This window comes from Anomaloglossus baeobatrachus, chromosome 6 (assembly GCF_048569485.1).
Source record: "Anomaloglossus baeobatrachus isolate aAnoBae1 chromosome 6, aAnoBae1.hap1, whole genome shotgun sequence".
NCBI classification, from domain to species: domain Eukaryota; kingdom Metazoa; phylum Chordata; class Amphibia; order Anura; family Aromobatidae; genus Anomaloglossus; species Anomaloglossus baeobatrachus.
Window position 1 is genome coordinate 471,382,418 of NC_134358.1, and position 21,804 is coordinate 471,404,221.

Genomic DNA, 21,804 nt, shown 5'->3' on the forward strand with positions numbered 1-21,804 from the left:
TCCTCAAAAATCTAGATAAATTCCTTGAAGGGTCTAGTTTCCAAAATGGGGTCTCTTATGGTGGAGCTCCACTATGTCTGCACCTCAAAGGCTCTCCAAACGGGACATGCTATCTATTTCAGACAATTTTGCCCTCTAAAATTCAAATGGCGCTCCTTCCTTTCGGAGCCCTGCCATGCGCCTAAATAGTAGAATTCCACCACATATACAGGAGACATTGCACAAAAACTTGTATGGTAACTTTCTCTTGTACGTACCCTTTATGGATATATTTTAAAATTTTACGCTAAAGTAATATTTTCCTAATTTTATTTTTTTTCCTTACACATTGCTTTAGTTCATGTGAAGCACCTAAATGGTTAAACATCTTGGTGTGATCTTTGAGTACTATGAGGAGTGCAGTTTTTAAAATGGTGAAATTTGGGGACATTATATGTTGTATAGGCCCCTCAAAATCACTTCAAATGTGATGTGGTGCCAAAAAAAATTAAAATAAAAATTTGGTTTTGTAAATTTTGTTGGAAGAATGAGGAATTGCTGAATTTTTTTTTTTGTTTTTTTTTAATTTTTTTTGTTTTGTTCGGAAGTGAGAAGGGTGAAAAGACTTACAAAAAAATGGTGCTGATGTAAAGTAGACAAGTAGGAAATGTTTATTAACTATTTGACAAAACTATGGTGTAAAGGCATAAAAATTAAGATTCAAAATTGCAACTTTTTTTAAAATTTTCTCAAATTTCGATATTTTCACAAATGAAAGGGACACATTTCAACCTACATTTAACACTAACCTGAAGTACAATATGTCACGAAAAAAAATCTCAATCACTGGGATCCATTAAAGCATTCCAGAGTTCCATCACACACAGTGACACTGGTCAGAATTGGAAAATTCTTTGTCAGGACGGTGAAAACTGGCTTCAGAGATAAGGGGTTAAAGTATGGCCACCAGCTTTTTAAGGCCACTTTTACAACTTTCTAGTAAGCGGTGTGTCCCCAACCCCCTCTACATAGCATAAAAAAGACCTTTTATTATACACACATGGTGAGTTCCTATTTGATGGGTATCTCTGGTCTTGATCTGGCATATCCTCTGTTTCTACAATCGCTGTCCTTTATCATATGAGTGATGTGTCCTATGGCATCCATTGTCTCCTAATCGTGCTCCTGTGCAGGCGTACTTTTACTCTTCCCCGCTTAGGGCAGAGCAAAGTACTGTAATGTGCATGCAAATGAAAAGGTTAAACCGCGCAGATGACCTGGAAGTAATCCTTCGCGTGTATGCCGCAGTACTTGCTCTTCCCTCAGCAGGGCAGAGCAAAGTACACCTGTCAAGGAGTGTGATTGTGAGACACTGTGGAGATGACACAGGGTGCGTCATCCACATGAAGAAGGCAAGAAGGACTATGCTTCAATGAAGAGAGGAGTCCCCAACCCAAGACCAGTGATGTCCATTGGACTGCGCTGTCTGTGGGTATCAAAACAAAAAGGTATTTTTTTTGTGATATGTAAAGGGGATTGGGGACATGCATACAGGTCTACTAGACTCCTGTGAAGGCATTCTTCATGTGGTGGCCATACTTTATATTTGGAAAACCTGGTGACAGGCTCCTTTTTAATGTTGTTGTTGTTGTTGTTGTTGTTGTTGTTGTTTTTGTTTTTTTTCTTTAATGAGCCAATAGGAATTGACCATCTTTAGTGGAAATCGATAGCATTAATTACAAAATGGTAACCATTTAAACTAAATCCGAGTATAAAATGAGATTCCCTTTGTGTTGATCTAAATTTTTACATATCTGTCATTGGAGATTCACAAAAGTTGCCGAGTACTTTATTTTAAAAACATTTAGTGGAAAATTCCCAAGTTCAACATTTAGGCCTATCGACAAGTTGTTTTTCTGGGCAATTTTTTGAACTCCTGTAGAAGTACTGTGGATTTGAGACTCCTTATTTTAGGCAGTGCCAATTGTCCTAATTTGAGATCTCCATTAGATCCCTGACAATGATCTTTAGATTCACAAATACATTTAGGCACTGCAAACTTTAAGATTGTTTGTGGCTGAGTTTAGGATAATTTTATGATTATTTTATTTATTTCTTTTTTTTTTTGGCTCATTTTGTCTACAAAAACAAGGAAAGGCTCCTGCTTGCTAGCATAAGATCAAAATGACTAATATTTTGGATAGAGGGAAGGAAGCGACTGATCAGTATATGTAAGATCTAATGTCAGGTGAACCTCATAAACTAATATTTTCACAGAATAGACACCTGTCTATGTTTTAATGAGGTTTTCAGGTTGATGATGTAACTCGTCGCAAAAATAAGTTCTCGAAATTTTATTGCTGGTCTCCACCTGCTTATTGGGGCCATCTGCCCATAAGTCTGGAACGTTGTGGATGTATTCCAACAGGCCTAATTAGCGAGTAAAGATCCCTCTCTTTCATTGAGCGTTTTGGTGGTAGACAGCAATGTTCCTTTTCAGCCTAAGCAGAAAGGAACTCCCCGCTGAGCTTTTGAAGGGTACTAGGCATTCTTGTTACTTTGGACCGTGACTTCCACACAGTTTCTAACTTGGCATAAAAGTGTGAAGGCATTGCCATCCTTTCCCAACAATAAAATGTTTTCCAGGACTCTCTTTTTACAAGTGCATACCTATTTTATGATGGAGTGCCCAGACCTAACAAAAAAAATAAAATACTCTAGTCTTTTTTGTTTTTGCATGCTTTAAGAATTTAAAAGAATTCCTGTCATTTTTTTGCAAAACCTAATTTATCCATGTACTGCAGCCAATCTAATTATGTAAATATGAATTTGAGATAAGATGTTTCTTTAGAAGTGTAAAAGAGGGGAGTCTGCTTCAGTTACTTAAATTTTCAAGGCACGGCCCCTGGTACCCCTCAAATTTGTAAACGGGGCAAATCTAAACAGGACAGGCTTGACGCTCTGCACCCCGCTGATAAGCTGTTCTCAGTACCGCTGCTGGCAGCAGGCAACCCAAAATGCTCAGTCCCCCGGAGGTGCCCTGTCTTCTGATAGTGGCCATGGCGAGGTACTGCACATTCGCTTCCTATTGATTTGAATGGGAGGAGGAAGTGCAGTACCCAGCTGCGGCTGCTATCAGTTGACTGGGCAGCTCCTAAACTGTGCATATTCTGCTGCCATCGCCAGCACAGACAACAGCTGATAGTCAGTCAGATCAGCCAATCAGACATTGATGACCTAGCATAAGGATAAGCGATCAATGTAAGGGTAAGTTCACACACTGCGTTTTTTTGACGCTGTGTTTTTGTGCGTTTTTTTGCGGCAACAAACGCACCTGTGGCAAAAAACGCGTGCATTTTTACCACGTTTTGGTGTTTTTTTTGCTGCGGTTTTGCACACTGCGTTTTTTTTTTTGTTTTTTTTTATCAGTGAACAATGTCATTACGATTGTTGGAAAAAAAAAAAAAGTCTGATGTAATTTCCTTCTTCAATATGTTCTTCATTCTCCACTAGTGTATCCAGGAGAGCAGACAGCTGCAGAACTACAAGGCTGAGCATGCTCCCTCCAGGACTGTATGCTGGAGGGAGAGGCAGGGGGAGCAGAACTACAAAGCTCAGCATCCTCCATCCAGGACTGTATACAGGATTGTTTTGCCCCCCAAAAAAAATGACGTGGGCTTCGCCATATTTTTGTATGCTAGCCAGGTACAGCAGGCAGGTACAGGCTGCCCCCAGCTGCCTATTTGTACCCGGCTGGGAACCAAAAATCCAGGAAAGCCATTTTTTTTTTTTTTTTTTTTTTTTTTTTTATAAATTATTTCATGAAATTCATGAAATAAAAAAAAAAAAAAAAATGACGTGGGCTTTGCCCAATTTTTGAGTCCAGCCAGGTCCAACTAGGCAGATTGGAATCCGCAGTCCAGAGTGCCCAAGCTTTCTGGGCACCACAGCTGCGAATTGCAGTCCGCAGCCACCCCAGAAAATGGTGCTTTCATAGAAGCGCCATCTTCTGGCGCTGTATCCAACTCTTCCAGCTGCCCTGATGAAGGGTGGCTCGCTGGGTAATTATGGAGTTAGGGCTAGCTGTATATTATTAGCTGGCCCTAAGCCCGAAATTCATGCCGTTACGCCAATATTAGACATGGCCACCATGAATTTCTAGTAATGATAAAAAAAAACCCCACAACACAGAAAAATATTTTTATTAGAAATAAAACACAACACAATTAGTGACTCCATCTTTATTGAAATAAAGACCCCCCCCGCAGTAATGCTGGGTCAAGGGTCCCACGCCGTCCAGTCCGGATCCAATATCATCTGATCGGTTTGCTGGAAGGCAAAGCGATCAGATGATGTGTCAGGTTCAAGGGCCTGAATCACATCACCTGATTGTATAAAAGCCTTTTATACAATCAGCTGATGCATCAGTGCAAAAATAAAAAAAAAAATACACACGTCTGTGCAGACTCCCGTTCAATCGCTCCAGGAGCTGCCGGTAATCAGTGATGGCGTCAGCTTATAGTTTAAGCCGGCCGGGCGGTAAAAAGCCGGCGTCGCTGCGAGACATACGATCAGCTGATGCATCAGGTGCTGCATCAGGTGATCACCACCAGGTCCTGCAGCTATCGGACGTGCCCGGGAGACTGCACACAGCCGGAGCGGCGGTACCGGGAGAGGAGCTGGGAGTGGACATGTTCGACGTCTGCAGACAGGTATGAGATTTTTTTTTATTTTTTTTTCTACTGTTCATTTTTGATTTCGCAGCTGCTTCCACCTCCCATGCGGACATGGAGCGGATATGACGCCGGACGGGAGGTGGAAGCAGCGGTGGCGGTACTGGGAGGATTCACGCTTCTGTGTTTACCAAGAGAAGGAATCCTCTTCCTGTAAATGTCACTTTACTACCCACCCCTTGCGTTTATAGCTGCGTTTTTAGTCATAGAAACGCACTAAAACGTGGCTATATTTGCAATTTGCGTTTTTTCATTGCGTTTTTGAACATCTCATTGAACTCATTGGGTGGAAAACGCAGTGGAAAAACACAAAAATAATTGACATGCTGTGTTTTTGTGGGCACCACAAAAACGCAGCTAAAAAAACCTGCACAGCAAAAATGAAAACTCATAGACATTGCTGGGGAAGCAAAGTCAGGCAGTTTTCTGAGCAAAAACACGCAAAAACGTCGCGAAAAACGCACTGTGCGCACATAGCTTTAAAGTTGTGGCCAAGCCCTTTAAATGAAGTGATAAAATGACGTTATATTGTTTTAGATATTTTAAAGGGAAAATGTATTTCATTTTCTCATTTTATTCTGATAATTTCTAATCTTTCACTTATAACATTGAGAAGACCTCTCCTGATAATGTAGGCAGAAAGACAACTTTGATGTAATGGACTGTTTGCTCTCTACTAGATTGTGGATTCACCATCCGATGTCGCGGACAAGGCGGACCGAATTATTACCATGCTGCCATCAAGCTTGAATGCAATTGAAGCCTACACAGGAGCAAATGGGATTTTGAAGTATGTTTTCCTAGCTGGTTTGACTAATGTCCTCCTTATGTAATGTATATGAAGTTTTTGTGTCAGAACATTCAAATTGTGTATGTGCCAGCGATGCAAATGAAAGCTTTTCATTATCAGGAGTCTGTTAGTTTACTTGGCTTTTCCAAATTTACATTCAAAGTAATAAAGCAGCGTGCTGTGTGTGACAAGATAAAACGTCCCTTTTATATTCACCTTCAAGTTTGAAAAATGTTGATTTACGTGGAACGAGATCTTATATATCTTTTGTAGATTTATTGTGTTAAAGGGAAGCCATCATCAGAAAAGGACCTATTGTGTACATTTTAGGTTTTTTGTTTAAAATGTATTTTTTTGGCAATTATATATTCTTTCCCCTTCCCCGTATCTGTATTAAACATAACAAAATAGAAATCTTGCCATGTTACATGGCCACTGGGGCTTTTTTAGACTCCAACTTCCTGTTTTTTTCAGGAAACAACACATGTACATATTCAGGCCCTAAGCCTATCTTTTGTACTGATATATCTAATGAGCCTGTGTAAAGGCCTTTATGAAAGGAGGGGGAGCCGGGTCAGCTGTGACCTCGCCTATTGTGCCCCTTGCATCCTGTGTTATCAGCTATGTATAGATGGGTTTTCTGTCATTGTAATTCTGCCTCTGCTGATTAAGGCTATGTGTCCACGGGAGAAAGTACCTGCGGATTTTTCTGCATCAAAATCCGCAGCTTTCCCCCGGAATCCGCACCTTAGCATAGGTGCGGATTTGACGCGGATTTCGTTGCGGATTTCGTTGCGGATTTTGATGCGGATTTTGTCCATTGTACTCTATTGTGTTTCTGAATAAAGCTTAGTCTGTTTTGAAGGAAAAAAAAGGCTATTTATGTCATTTCCTGTCCCAACCCTCCTTTCTTCTCCATTATCCATTTTGTAATAAAGGGGCAGAAATGTTTAAAGGGAACCTGTCGCCACTTTTTTTGTAAAAAGCTGCGGCCAACACCACTGTGCTCTTATATACAGCATTTTAACAGGCTGTATATAATAACCCAGTGGTGGTGGCCGCAGCTTACAGCCAAAAAATGTGGTGCCATGTTCCCTTTCACTGGTATTTTTAAAAAAAAAAAAAAAATGTGCTCCGCTGTATTTTCACTGTCCAGCCCGATGCAAGCAAGCAACTGAGGGCTGTGCTTCTCAGCGGGATAAGGCTGAAGCATTCTCTGCCCCTCCCGCTGAGAAAAACAGTCCTCAGCTGCCCCTGAAAATGGCGGCTCCGTTGTGAAGCGCCATTCACAGGTGCTGTACCGAGGCTCATCCAGCTGCCCTGATGCATTGGCTGGCTGGGTAATATAACGGGGTTAATGCCAGTTTTCTGCAAACTGGCACTAAGCCCGAGGTTCATAATGTCATGCCTGTGTAGACACGACCATTATGAACCTCCATTTGGTACTAAATAAAAGAAAACACTTTTTGAAAAATTTTATTTGAAAGAAAAACACACACACATCCCTGATTGCCATCTTTATTACTCCCAAGCCTCAGAGGTTAATCCAGGACAATTGTAATCACTGGTTTGCTCTCTGCCGGCTGCTGTGAGCGGCAGAACTCACTGGCCGGGTCAGCTCAGTTCATAGCTGAGCCCGGGTCACAGCGTCAGCCGGTCACAGCAGCCGTCAGTGTATTAAATGCTGCACAGCTCTCTTCCGGCAGCTGGGAACGTCTGACGTCAGAGCCCTGGTCAGCTGACTTAATTTGCGAGCGCGGGCGGGTCAGCTGACTGCACACCGACCAGCTGATGTGCCGGGCTCCGATGTGCACTCATGTGACCCGGGCACGGACGTCAGCCAGTCCCAGCAGCCGGAAGAGAGCTTTGCAGCATCTCGAACACTGACGGCTGCTGGGACCGGCTGACGTCCGTGCCCGGGTCACATGAGTGCACATCGTCAGCTGTCGGTGTGCAGTCAGCTGACCCGCCTGCGCTCGCAAATTAAGTCAGCTGACCAGGGCTCTGATATCAGACGTTCCCAGCTGCCGGAAAAGAGCTGTGCAGCATTTAATAATACACTGACGGCTGCTGTCACTGGCTGACGTCAGTGCCCGGGTCAGCCGGGTGCACATCGGAGCCCGGCTCGGAGTTGTCATGGATTATCGTCGGGGGATTCAGGGAGTAATAAAGATGGCAATCAGGGATGTGTGTGTTTTTTTTTCTTTCAAATAAAATTTTTAAAAAAAGTGTTTTCTTTTCTTTAGTACCAAACGGAGGTTCATAATGGCCGTGTCTGCACAGGCATGACATTATGAACCTCGGGCTTAGTGCCAGTTTGCAGAAAACTGGCATTAACCCCGTTATATTACCCAGCCAGCCAATGCATCAGGGCAGCTGGATGAGCCTCGGTACAGCACCTGTGAATGGCGCTTCACAACGGAGCCGCCATTTTCAGGGGCAGCTGAGGACTGTTTTTCTCAGCGGGAGGGGCAGAGAATGCTTCAGCCTTATCCCGCTGAGAAGCACAGCCCTCAGTTGCTTGCTTGCATCGGGCTGGACAGTGAAAATACAGCGGAGCACATTTTTTTTTTTTTTTTTAAAAAGAATTGTGAAAAAAGACCTGGGATCCTGTTTTGCCAGCTAAAAGCAAGCAGCCTGTAACTAGCTGCTTTTAGCTGGCAATCCAGAGTCCGGACACAACACGACTACACTGCCACTACGCTACACTACAAAATGGTGAAACTTCCTCTTCCTGAACTATCCTACATCACTTCCTGCGGATTTGTTTGCGAAATCCACACCAAATCCGCAGGAAAAAGAGCCTGTGGGAACAGACCTGCGGATTTCTTGCGGATTTTACACCTTGTATTGACTTGCATGGGAAAAATCCGCAACAAAATCCGCAACAATAATTGACATGCTGCAGATTTTTCCGGATCAAAATCCGCGGCAAATCCGCCGCGGAAAAATCCGCAGCATGAGCACAGCATTTCCAAAATGCCATTGAAATGGCTTGGAAGTGCCGCTGCTGCAGATTTTCGGCAAATCCGCGGCAAAATCCGCGGTAAATCCGCAGCGTGGGCACATAGCCTAAACCTTGCTGAAATCCTGGAAGAACCAAAACTATGAATCTGAAAAATGCCTAGTGGCCAGTGTGAACATTGCTAAATTAATAATTTAAGAAAAATCGTAATATGGAAAACCCAAAACATTGCCTACATTTATTTTTACTACATAAAACTGAAACTGATTTCAGTAATATGTCATATTTAAGAAAACACGTGTCTGTTTTGTTTTGGCTTGGGAAAATGTTTGAAGCTGTATTAGTCTCCAAAAATTATCTGGCCACTAGAGAAGTGATAATTGTGTATAAAGTGTTTTTTATTTGATTTTCAAAGTTTATGAACCAACATTTAAAGGGGGGGGGGAAGAACTAGGAACGTTAACTTTACTGGGAAAACCTGGGAAAGATTTTTGGGGGAAAAAAAGGGGGGAGGACAGTAAGGGGAAAGGAATGAACAGTTTACATAATGATCACATTTTAAAACAATTTACTAAGTTTTACTAAACATTTTTCCTGAGAAAAGAGAACAATCATTCTAGATGTTTTTTAGTTGCAATGGACTCGTGAAGATATCAGTCCAGGGTTTCCATCTTGTGTTATATTTTCCTGTTTGTTTTCCTCTTAATGCGAAGTTCTATTCGTACGTGTTATGCAAGGACACTCTGTCTATGATATCATTTATAGAGGGCACTTGAGTTTGTTGAGAAGTGATAATTGTTATATCTCCATGCTGGCACCCCAATTAGTTGCCAAAATGTCGGAAACTGTAAATAGGTTCCCCTTGTCCTAAGGAGCAGAATGGAGTGGCTGGCCTTACATGTCCAGTGTCGCGGGCGGGGAGGACGCCGCCGCTGCTGCGCTTTTGCTAACGCTCGGGTCTGGCGCTGCTGCTGCTCGGTGGCTCGAGCGGTGGGCCGGATCCGGGGACTCGAGCGGCGCTCCTCGCCCGTGAGTGAAAGGGGTGGTTGGTTTAGGGGATTTAGTCCGTGACGCCACCCACGGGTCGTGGTGAAGATGGGCACCACCGCTGCTGGTGACGGGGATCCCGGGAGCGATGGTAGGGAGCAGCTGGGATGTTGTTTTCCCCCTCCGTGGGTAGGCGTCGGTGGTCCCGGGGCCCGGTGATGTGACTGGGAGGCAGGGTTGGTGAGGTGCAGGGTTGCAGGGACAGCCCGGCGCGGTGCCGGATGGCACGGGTGTACTCACTCAGTAAGAAATGTACAAAGTCCTCGGTAAACCAAACTGCTGGATGGACGGGTCCCGTAGCCGGCTGCTGTGTCTCTCCCCGGACAGGTGATGGCGGCTGTCTTTCCCTGCACCTTGATGTTCTTAGTTGACTACTATGGATCCCCAACGGTAGTCCGCTCCCCGGTGTATGGGTACCGGAGGAGCCAGTTTGCCCGCAGGCGCTGGCCCTTGGGTCTCTAGCCTTCGGCGGTAGCTATTTACCCTCACGGTGTGGGTGGTTGCCTTCATTCGGGACTTTAGCTGTTAGGAAACCCCTGGGGTTCCGGTCACATTCGGATTTGACTATTGGCGGCTCCAAGCCTGGTCGGGGTCCGATGGCCCTGCCTGTGTGTGCTGGCTTCACTTCGCTCCCCGGTCGGTACCGGCGGGCCAACGCCCGACCCCCGGTCCTACAGTTCCGCGTTGCTCCTCCACTCCTGCAGACGGCCACCACCGTCTGCCAACCTTGCTGTCAGTGCCTGGGCCACAAACCCAGACACCCAAGTACTCACTCCTCTCACTTCAAACTCTGTCACTTTTCCCGCCTCCAGGCCTGTGAACTCCTCGGTGGGTGGGGCCAACCGCTTGGCTCCGCCCCACCTGGTGTGGACATGAGACACTGGAGGGAGGCAACAAGGGTTTTGTGTTTGGCTGGTGTCCCTGTCTAATGGGGGTGGGGGTGTTTGTGTGTTATCTGTGACGACCTGGCTAGTCCAGGGCGCCACACCCAGCTGTACTGTTCATTGTCTCAGATCCCTTACATAAAGTTTTTTTGTTTTTAGTGTTTTTCTGGGAATTTGAAGCGACCCTCCATCTTGGAACTGAAAAGTAGTTATACATTTTTCATGTATAGTCCTCTTACCTGTTGATCTCCATTTGTCTATCTTCTACTTCCACTACTGAGACTGGTGTTGTGGTGTATTGCATCAAAGACTACACTGGTATGGCCTGTAAGTCTGACCTCTGTCCTTCCTGCCCCACCTTGTGGAGGTGTCATTGACTTACCTCTGCCCTGTGTGCCACTGCAGCAACCATGTTTGATATGGAAAGACTGGAGCTTTGGTCTTTTTGGATGAGGCAGTAGTCGGTAAATAGAGGGTACTAGTCCTTTTCGGTGCTGGACTAAAGTGTCACTATTAAGATTGGGTTCACGTCTTTAATGAGAAAACCACAAATTAAATTTAACACTAAAGTTCTGCATCAATGTAAAGAACAATGTTAAAAAAGCAAACAACGAAAAAACACAGCATATTTTAGACATTGTGCAGATTTTTGAATCTACAATATACTCCACATGTAACTGCTGAATTCACATCCTGAAAACACTGGCTGCAATGGTCACGTGCATGTAGATCACACCATTGTTTTGTGACCTGCGGGAATGATCTGAGCATCGTTGCTGCTGCTCTGAAAAGGTTAACAGGTTTATCTAAGAGGTAAATAATATATATAAATATAATTTATTTTTGTAACCCACAATTTCTTAAATTTTAGGACAACCCCTTGTAATTGTGCCATCTTTGTCAACAAACTTTTTTTTTTTTCTTTGTTTTCCTTTTTCAAACTAGAAAAGTAAAAAAGGGCTCTTTACTGATTGATTCAAGCACCATTGATCCAGCAGTGTCAAAAGAATTAGCAAAAGCAGTGGAAAAAATGGGAGCTGTATTCATGGATGCACCTGTCTCGGGTGGTAAGTGTTTGCATAGTTATTTTCTTACTTTATTTTCAATGTTTTTCTCAGTGGCGTAACTAAAGTTTGATGGGCCCCGGTGCAAAGTCCGGACCTGGGCCCCCTCCCTCCACGTACACGGACACTTGGGGTAGGGAATAATGACACTGGCACTCTGGGTACGGGACAATGACGCTGACACTTGGCTCTTACCCTCAGCACCCAGGTTTCCCATGATCTGAAATCCCTCTATCAGCAACCTTCTTTCCTATGTTCTGATATCCATCTTGTCCTCGACACCCAGCTTCCCCATGCTCTGCTATACATCTTTCCCTCAGCACCCAGCTTTCCCATATCAGAGCATGTGAAAGCTGGGTGCTGAGCGAAGATGTATAGCAGAGCATGGGAAAGCTGGGTGCTGAAGGAAAGAGCCTTTTTCCCTCAGCACAAAATGTTCCCATCCCATGCTTGTATCTTTGTCCCCCCTCATATATAGTTCTCCAAATAGGGGGCCCAGTGTCAGCGACGGCGGCACCTGGTCATATAGCGGCCGCGTAGTCTGCGACAGAACAGCACAGCTCCTCTCTCACAGAAAGGAGCTGGCTGCTGATCTGCAGGGCGGCCGCCGGGCCGCTAACCTGTCGGGCACGGTCGCAATGACGACCTCTGCGACTGCTTTCATTACACCCCTGATGCTTCTGTTATTTCGTTCATAAAATGTAGAAACTCCTTCCAATCTGTTTTTTTTTTTTATTTATTTTTTTTTAATTTTATTTTATAGATGATCTGTTGCCTAATTTTCCATAAAGATTTAGGGAGCGCATTGTAAGCACTGGAGAAAACTTCCAATACATTTACTGTATTTTTCCTTAGGCCTACTTATCCACCATACACGACATTGGATCTCTTATTCTATTAGGTGCTGCTCATACTGAAAATTCTCAACCCCCAGAAGTCATGGAAATTAAAGGGAAAAAACCCTATCCTAGCGCCAAATCGTGTGTGTGTGTGTGTGTGTGTGTGTGTGTGTGTGTTGACATGCAAAAGTTTGGGCACCCCTGGTCAAAATTACTGTTGTTGTGAACAGTTAAGTTGAAGATGAAAAGATATCTAAAAGGCATAAAGTTAATCACATAAAAAATATTTTCATCTGTTTATATTTGAAAAATTGCAAAGAGGAAAATGGGCTAATGCAAAGTTTGTGCATCCTTGGAGATTTGTGTGCTCAAATAACTTTGACCAAGGTTTCAGACCTTAATTAGCCTTGTTAGGGTTTTGGCTTGTTTGCTATAATCATTAGGAAAGGCCAGGTGATGCGAATTTCACAGATTTATAAAAACCCAGCGTCTTCTAACATTGTGCCAAAAAAACCCAGCAGCCATGGGTACATTTAAGCAGCTGCCTAGCACTCTGAAAATGGTGGAGCCTCACAAAGCAGGAGAAGGCTATAGCAAAAGCTATAGATAGCAAAGCGTTTTCAAGTTGATCTTTCCTCAGTTTGAAATGTAATTAAGTAATGGCAGATAAGATGAACAGTGAAGGTCAAAGTAAGGTCTGGAAGACCAAGCAAAATTTCTGAGAGCTGCTCGTAGGATTACTAAAGAGGCAAATCAGAACCCCTGGTTGACTTCAAATGACCTTCAGGAGGATTTAGCAGACTCTGGATTTTATGCTATAGTGTTCTATGGTTCTGAGACACCTGCACAAATATGGCCTTTATGGAAGAGTCATCAGACGAAAACCTGTCCTGCGTCCTCCCCATAAAATTCAGTGTCCGAAGTATGCAAAAGACCATGTAAATAAGCTTGATGCGCTTTGGAAACAAAGTCCTGAGGACCGATTAGGTTAAAATAGAACTCTTTGACTCCAATGATTAAAAGGTATGTGTGGAGAAAAAAGTGCACAGGAATTTGGGTACAGAAAATCTCGCCAACCATTAAGCATGGGGGAGGATCAATCGTGCTTTGGGGTTGTGTTGCAGCCACTGGCAAGGGGAACATTTCCTGCGTAAAGGGAAGCATGGAGTCAATTAAATTTCAACAAATTCTTGATGCAAACATAATATCTGTAAAAAAAAAAAAAAAAAGCTGAAGTTAAAAAGATGATGGCTTCTGCAAATGGATAATTATCCTAAATACATATCAAAGTCCACAATAAACTACCTCAGAGGGCTCAAGCTGAAGGCTTTACAATGGCCCGCACAGTCCCCTGATCTGAACATCCTTGAAAATCTGTTGCTAGACCTAAAAAGAGCAGTGCATGCAAGACAACCTATGAATCTGACAGAACTGAAGGAAAAATGGATGAAAATCCCTCAAAAAAGAATTGAAAGACTTTCGGTTGGCTACAAAAAGCGTTTACAAGCTGTGATACTTGACAAAATGGGTGCTAGTGGGTACTAACCATGCAGGGTGCCCAAGCTTTGCATCAGCCCATTTTCTATTTTTTTTTTTTTTTTGTTAATACTTATGTTAATTTTTTTAGATTTAAAAATTATTTTTTGCCTGAAATAAAAATGACACATTTACTTTTTTAACTTCCTACATTTTAGACTTTGTCTTGCTTAACTGTTGACAATAACTGTAATCTTGACCAAACGTTTGCATGGCACTGTATGCATGTACATATCTATACCTATCTATACATATATTAAATATTTTACACTGCTCAAGAAAAATAAAGGGAACACTAAAATACCACTGGTTTCACAAGTCTTTATTCACTAAATAGTGGAATGCGTTGAGAACAATACAACTTAAAAATGATCAACGTAAATCAAAATTAATATCCCATGGAGATCTGGATTTGGCATGATTCTCAAAATCAAAGTGGAAAATCAAATTACAGGCTGATCCAACTTCAGTGGAAATGCTTGAAGATAAGGAAATGAGGCTCAGAAATGTGTGTGGCTCCACGTACCTGTATGACCTCCCTACAATGCCTGGGCATGCTCCTGCTGAGGAAGTGGATGTTTTCCTGAGGGATTTCCTCCCAGACCTGGATTAAAGCATCAGTCAACTCCTAGACCAGGGGTGGGCAATTAATTTTCCCATGGGGCCGCATGAGAAATTGGGATGGTTTTAGAGGGCCGGACTAATATAATTAACTCCGTTTTACCCAATACTGTATATAGCATATATACTATCCCTTCATATACAAACAGTAAGTTACGGACTGTTTGACCCCTCGTGGCCCTGCACGTACACATGTCCTTTTTTTCTCTGGCAGCACGGGTGTCACACGGATCGCACACTGATGTGATCTGTGTGACATCAGTGTGACAAATACCAGAGAAAACACAGGTCTTTTTAATAAAAAGATTTTCTATATTTACCTCTCTCCAGCGCTGCTGTCTCTGGCTCTGCTGCCTCCCGCTCCTTATCGCTGGTAATTATACTCACTGAATATTCACTGCAGTGAGCAGCTGGAAGCAGGGACAGCGCTGGGGACCGCATCGCTGGGTGAGTATACAGGTGTGTGTGTATGTTGAGAACCTGGAAGCCGGAGCATCTCGGGGACTCGTCACAGTTCCCAATGAACCCATGAAGCTGTAGCGTGGGTGTCGCAGGATGGTCATCAAAGTTCATTGGAAACTCTGATGACCTCCTGGAGGTCACTGTGCTTGCAGAATACTCGCCTGTCCCTGCGGTATTGTCCTCAACGGTGCTGTGCCCGGTGCTGTCATCGCGATGCTCCGGCTTCCAGGTCCTGAGTGCGGTGAATAATCAATGAATGAGCAGTGGTCAGGAGCGGGAGGCAGCAGAGCTGAAGAAAGCCGGTAAATATGGAAAATCTTTTTATTTCAGACTCGTGTTTTCTCCGGTACCTGTCACATGTATGCAAACAGGTACCGGAGAAACGCAATCAGGCCCTGTAATGGCGGTATGGCGCTGCAGGGGGCGGGGAGAGAGCACGTGCTACCCGATGTAACTCCAGTATCACTCGCAGTTACGGGCTTTTTTTCTCTGCACGCACGCACACATACATACGCACACGCTATATACATATATACACAAACAATCCCCATATACTACATCACTACACCCCCATATACACCTGTAATATACATCACTACACCCCCATATACACCTGTAATATACATCACTACACCCCCATATACACCTGTAATATACATCACTACACCCCCATATACACCTGTAATATACATCACTTTACCCCCATATATACCTGTAATATATATCCCTACACCCCCATATACACCTGTAATATACATCACTGCACCCCCATATACACCTGTAATATACATCACTACACCCCTATATACACTTGTAATATACATCACTACATCCACATATACATCACTAGACCCCTATATACTACACCTGTAAAACTACATTGCCATATACTACATCACTACACCCAAATATTACTCACCAGTTACCCCCCCCTCCCCTCCACTCCCCCCATTGTCCCCTCAGGTTACTAGTCACCACTCACCTTTCCCTCCTCAGGCACCTCCATACGGGCTCACGCTGACATTCTTTTTCTTTTGTACGGCTCCCCGCTGAGCTGTTTCCTCTCTCCGTACGGGCTCCGGCTGCTGCATCTTCTTCTCCTGCCGGGGCGGGAACTTTTCAAATGACACACACGCGCGCCGTACTGACAACATCAGGGCGCGCGCGTGTGTGTCACAGAGAAAGTGCCGGCAGGAAACAGAGGACAGATTCCTGCGTTCCGCTGCTGCACTGTGCGGTGCTGCAGTATCTGTCCTCTGTTCCCTGCCGGCACGCAGTGTGTGATGAGGGCAATCTGACCACAGGCCGCCCGGAGCCTGGAGCTCCGGACAACAGGTCAGATTGCCCTCATCAGTGACCGGCCAGCAAGGACGCCCGGAGCCAGGCGGGCCGGTCACAGAGAGTAGGCGGGCCGAATGTGGCCCACGGGCTGCCCCTTGCCCAGGTCTGTCCTAGACAGTCTGTGGTGCAACATGGCATTGGTGGATGGAATATAATATACAATGTCACAATGTGCTCAATTTGATTCAGGTCTGGGGAACTGGACGCTAGTTCATAGCATCAATGCCTTCATAATATATGAACTGTTGACAAACTTGAGCCACATGAGGCCTAGCATTGTCATGTATCACCTGCATATGGTCTCACAATGGGTCTGGGGATTTTGTTCCGGTATCTAATGGCAGTCAGGGTACCTATGATTAGCACATGGAGGGCTGTGCGGCCCTCCAAAGTAATGCTCCCCACACCATTTCTGACCCACTGTCAAAACAGGTCATGCTGGAGGATGTTGCAGCCAGCAGAACATTCTCCACGGCATCTTCAGAATACCATGTCTGTCACTTGTGTCCAGTCTCAATTTGCTCTCATCCATGAAGAGCATAGGGTACCAATGTCGAATTTGCCAATCGCACTGAACAGTATTGGGCTATAAGCTTAACACCCACTTGTGGACATTGGGCCCTCATGGAGTCTGTTTCTGACAGTTTGACCAGACACATTGCCTCCTTGCACAAAGGAGGAGGTAGCGGTCCTTCGGCTCCCTCCACGTCTCCTGGTGTACTGGTATTGGTATGTCTCCTGATAGCTGAGCCATGCTCTGGACACTTTGTTGACAGACACATCTAGCCTTGTTGCTACAGCTTGCACTGATGTGCTGTCCTGGTAGAGCTGCACTACCTGAGCAACTTTTGTGTGTTGTAGATACCACCTCATGCTATCTGCTTTTGGGGTGTAAGCAATAATTAAATACAAAAGTGACCAAAACAGCCAAAAAAGATGAGAACAGAGAAATGATCAGTGGTCACCACATGAAAAACCACTCAATTTATAGGGGTTGCCCTACTAATTACCTATCATTTCCACCTGAGTTTTGTTCTATTTTCACACCAGCAGGAGAAATTAATTCACAATGAGTGTTGTTTCATAACTGGACAGGTTGATTTCACAGAAGTGTGGAAGTGTGAATGACTTGGAGTTACCTTGTGTTGTTTAAGTGTTTTAAACAATTTATGGATGCTATATTAAGAGTACATCTGTGTATCACTGGTACTGTATGTATTAGCATTCTTCAAAGCAGGCCATTGGTTATAATTAGACACCTCATGCATACAGCCATAATGCGCCACTATAATTATGGGGAGATAAGGTATGCACACCAGTGACTATGTAAGGGGAATACATGGAATAGCAGAAACTGCTGTGTGAATACTGACTTGAAAAATCCAATAGCTATATGTAAGAGTGAAAATGTGAAAAATGGAATCTGCATTACTGCCATGAACATATGAATCAAGAGAAATTTAGCTACTGAATTGATCAATGCAATAGAGCCCCAACACTACGCCAAAGTATTTCTCTACGTTGGGGTCCCTAGCTTGTGTGTGTCCTCTCATGCAGTTAAAAAACTTACCGTGTATGGGAAGCTGAGACCCAGGCTATTTATGCGTATTGTATGGATTGGCAATAGGTGTGGTGGGGAGGGTTCACAAACGAAAAACTAACAATAACGAATAACGTTTGGAACACCATTCTAAGTCTGAACTGGGTGGTTTTTTGCACCCAGTTCAGACTTAGAATAATGCTCCACTATGACTGACATTCTGTAGTGGTGTCTATTGGACTATTAGGTCATTGCTGTATTGGATGCACCGAAGATCCCTCAATTTCTAAGGAGTATTGTGCATGGATGTACGGTAGTGCTCAAAATAATAGCAGTCCAATATGACTAACCAGATTATTGAATGTTTTTGATATAATTTATATTACCAGATGTCAAACAATTTACCAGTTGGTGCAGTAGATTCTTAGGAAAGCATCAGACTCCGCATTCATAATCTGCAGGTTTTTTTGTGTCTGTGTATTTGAATATTAATTGAAAGGGCAAGTGTTCAAAATAATAGCAGTGTGGAGTTAGAGTGTGGTCAATCATTCTGTGAAGAAACCGGTATGAATCAGGTGGCCCTTATTTAAGGGTGAAGCCAGCCCATGATGCATATGCATCTCTCCTTGAAAGCCTGAGAAATATGGGTTGTTCGAGACCTTGTTCAGAAAAATAGTGTAATTTGATTGAAAAGTTCGTTGGAAAGGGTAAAACTTGGAAGTGCAGACTATGATCAGTTGTTCAGCTAAAATGATCTCCAATGCTTTAAAATGGAAAGCAAAAACAGAGACGTGGAAGTAAACAGAAGACTACTATTCCAATGGATGGAAGAACAGCCAGAATGGCAAAAGCTCAACCAATGTTCAGTCTCAAATCAAACTACCTGTGAGGACTGTGACAGTTAGATTAGCTTCACACAGGCGTCTTCTATTCGCAAAAAGTCCCCGAAAAGTCCCACTGTTAAAAAAACAAACAAACCAAAAACGTACTGAACCGGATACAATTTGCCAAAGCACACATCAACTGGCCTAAAGAGAAATGGAGAAACATTTTTTGGACTAATGAATGTAAAAGCGTTCTTTTTGGGTCGAAGGGCCGCAGACAGTTTGTCAGATGACCCCCAAACTCTGAATTTAAGCCACGGTACACTCTTTGAAGACTGTGAAGCAGGGTAGTGCAAGCATCATGATATGGGCATGTTTCTCTTACTATGGTGCCGGCCTATTTACTGCATACCAAGGATCATGGACCACTGTGTATATATCAAAAAACTTGAAGAGGTCATGTTGCTTTACACTGAACAAGAAATTACCTTGAAATGAATGTTTCAAGAAGACAACGACCCTAAATACACCAGTAAAAAGCAAAATCTTGGTTCCAGTCCAACAAAATTGAAGTTATGGAGTGGTCAGCCAAACCCCGGACCTTAATCCAATAGAACACCTGTGGGGTGACCTCAAAAATGTTGTTTCTGAGGCAAAGTCAACAAATGCAAATAAGTTGTGCAATGTAGTCGAAGCATCTTGGGTTGGAATAACGGTTGACAGGTGCCAGAACTTGGTTGATTCTATGCAACATAGATGTGAAGCACTTCTAAAAAAAAAACCCTGTGGTTATACAACTAAATATTAGGTTAGTGATTCATAGGAATGCTAAATCCTAAATAAAGAGTACAGATTTGGAGGTCAGATATAAACAGATTCTCGCTCAGATTGTCGATAAATGTATCCCCCAATCCACATTAATGTTTTTTATAGTGCAAAAATCAACCAAATTTGAAAATGATGGAAAAACTCAACGTTGTTTTTTTTTTTTTGTTTTTTTTGTTTTTTTTTTACTGACCTTCACATATTGTTCACAGCAAATGATATTCAGTTGGTCATATGTATTAAAGTGAATGCTCCTGAATCCACGTGCAGTATACAGGTCTTATTTGTCTTCTGTGCCAGCCTACCTGCTAATTCTCCGCCTAACTAAACCTTCTTTTTTGAAAATTGGAACCTTTTTTGAAGGCATGTGTGTATTTTTTTTTTATTTATTTAGCTCCACTCACTTCTGCATTGAGAGATGAGCTGTGCCAATGATTTTGCACCTTTTTATATGTCTATAGTGATATGGTGACAATCGGCAGGTGTTGTGCACATTCAATTTATTAGATCCGTGCTGATTTTGCTCACACCACAGAAAGATTGAGAGGCGACCTCTTCAGCTCCGTTCACCTCATGATGCGGAAGTGAGTGGCACCGAGAAACCACTTTAGGGGGGTCTCCTTGATTCCCTGATGCTGATTACTAAGCCTTGCAAGTCCCAACTTGATTTCTAATTGTCTCAACCCAGTGTATAAGAGTTGTTAAACAATGACCTTTCATAATGTGAAAGGTTGTAGAAGGGCTCTCGCTCAGGTCCTTGAGCAGCTTCACGCACATGCAGGTAAGAAGAAATTTTTGCTTTTCTATAACACTGGAGGTAGTAGTCATATAACCTGGGTCTAGCAATAAAAAAATGTCAGCATGACATAACCCAGGTCTTTTGGCCGGTTTCACTAGTTGTGTTTTTTTTTTGTGTAATTCCTTCAGAAAAATAACATAATTTTATGGTGTGTCCCGGACCAGATTGTCATCAGTGTTTGGTGGAAGTATCAGTTTTTACCATCACGATATGATCCGTTTTTCCTGTTTAGAAAAAAAAAATCTAATGGAGGTTTCTCTAGCGCCTATCCTATCAAACAGTCTGGGAAAATTGGACACTGGTAGGATGCCATCCATGTACTTTTTGAGACTTTCACTGAGCCAATGATTTCCATCTTTCTTGGATTTGTAACTGGGATAGAAAATGGACAAATCCACACAAAAGGAAAAAACACCGTAAATTGTATAAAGCCTGCTTTACACCTTGCAATTAAGCATACGATATCGTATGCGATGTGACACGCCCCCATCGTATGTGTGACACGTTCAATTTGTTGACCGTGTCGCACAAACGATTAATTGCTATCACACGTACTTACCCTTGCATACAACCTCGATGTGGGCGGCGAACATCCACTTCCTGGAGTGGGAAGGGACGTTCGGCATCACAGCGGCGTCACGCGGCAGCCGGCCAATAGAAGCGGAGGGGCAGAGATGAGCGGGACGTAAACCTCCCGCCCACCTCCTTCCTTCCGCATTGCCGGCGGGAGCCGCGGGACGCAGGTAAGATCTGTTCATCGTTCCCGGGGTGTCACACACTGCGATGTGTGCTACCTCGGGAACATTGAACACCCCGACGTACAATTTTTATCTTTTGAACGACGTGCATGCGATGAACGTTTTTTTCGTTCAATCGCACGTAGGTTTTACACGCTACAATATTACTTACGATGCCGGATGTGTGTCACTTACGACGTGACCCCGCCGACACATCGTAAGATTTATTGTAGCGTGTAAAGCCCGCTTAAGGTACATATTCTGTTCATGGATAGAACATGTATGAGAAAATAAAACATGTCAAAGGGGCCTAGTCATAATGAGGACTATATAAAATCCTATCTGACTCCTTTCCCATTGTGTTTTGTTTTTTTTTTATTTTTTTTTATTTGCAGCCCATAGTATTTGGTTGTCGACTACCCCTTTATTTGTATAAACTCCTTTCCCAAGTCTATGCATGAAATTCAATTTACCAATAACTTTTATTACACCAGTAGCTTAAGGGTCTAACAACTGAACTGCTTTCACTTTTGTAGCCTGATTTCAAAAAGGATAATTGTGTGCAATGTGAATAAAACTTGATTCTTATTTTATTATATTTATCTGCTATTGGTGCTGTATTTGAGCATGTTTTATGGTTCCATGAAAGAAGCACTTGCATCAGTTTTTATCCTCTTTATAAATTGCATTCATCATATTATACAGCACTAACTCTTCTCTTTTCCATTAGGTCTATGACCTCACATCATTAAAAATCTACTAGCTGAATCCTTCTAAGCATTATGAAGAAACAGGAAGTTTATTTCCCCTCCATGAGT

General features: G+C 43.3%; 1 protein-coding gene across 2 annotated transcripts in view; it reads left to right on the forward strand.

The window, feature by feature from the left end:
• HIBADH (3-hydroxyisobutyrate dehydrogenase) overlaps positions 1-21,804 on the forward strand; it is a 268,039-nt gene that overhangs the window by 62,747 nt on the left and 183,488 nt on the right. For both annotated transcript variants that reach the window (XM_075316684.1, XM_075316683.1), the window contains exons 3-4: positions 5,393-5,502; positions 11,344-11,465. In XM_075316684.1, coding sequence (XP_075172799.1) covers positions 5,393-5,502; positions 11,344-11,465 — 232 coding nt within the window. The remainder of the gene's footprint in view (positions 1-5,392; positions 5,503-11,343; positions 11,466-21,804) is intronic.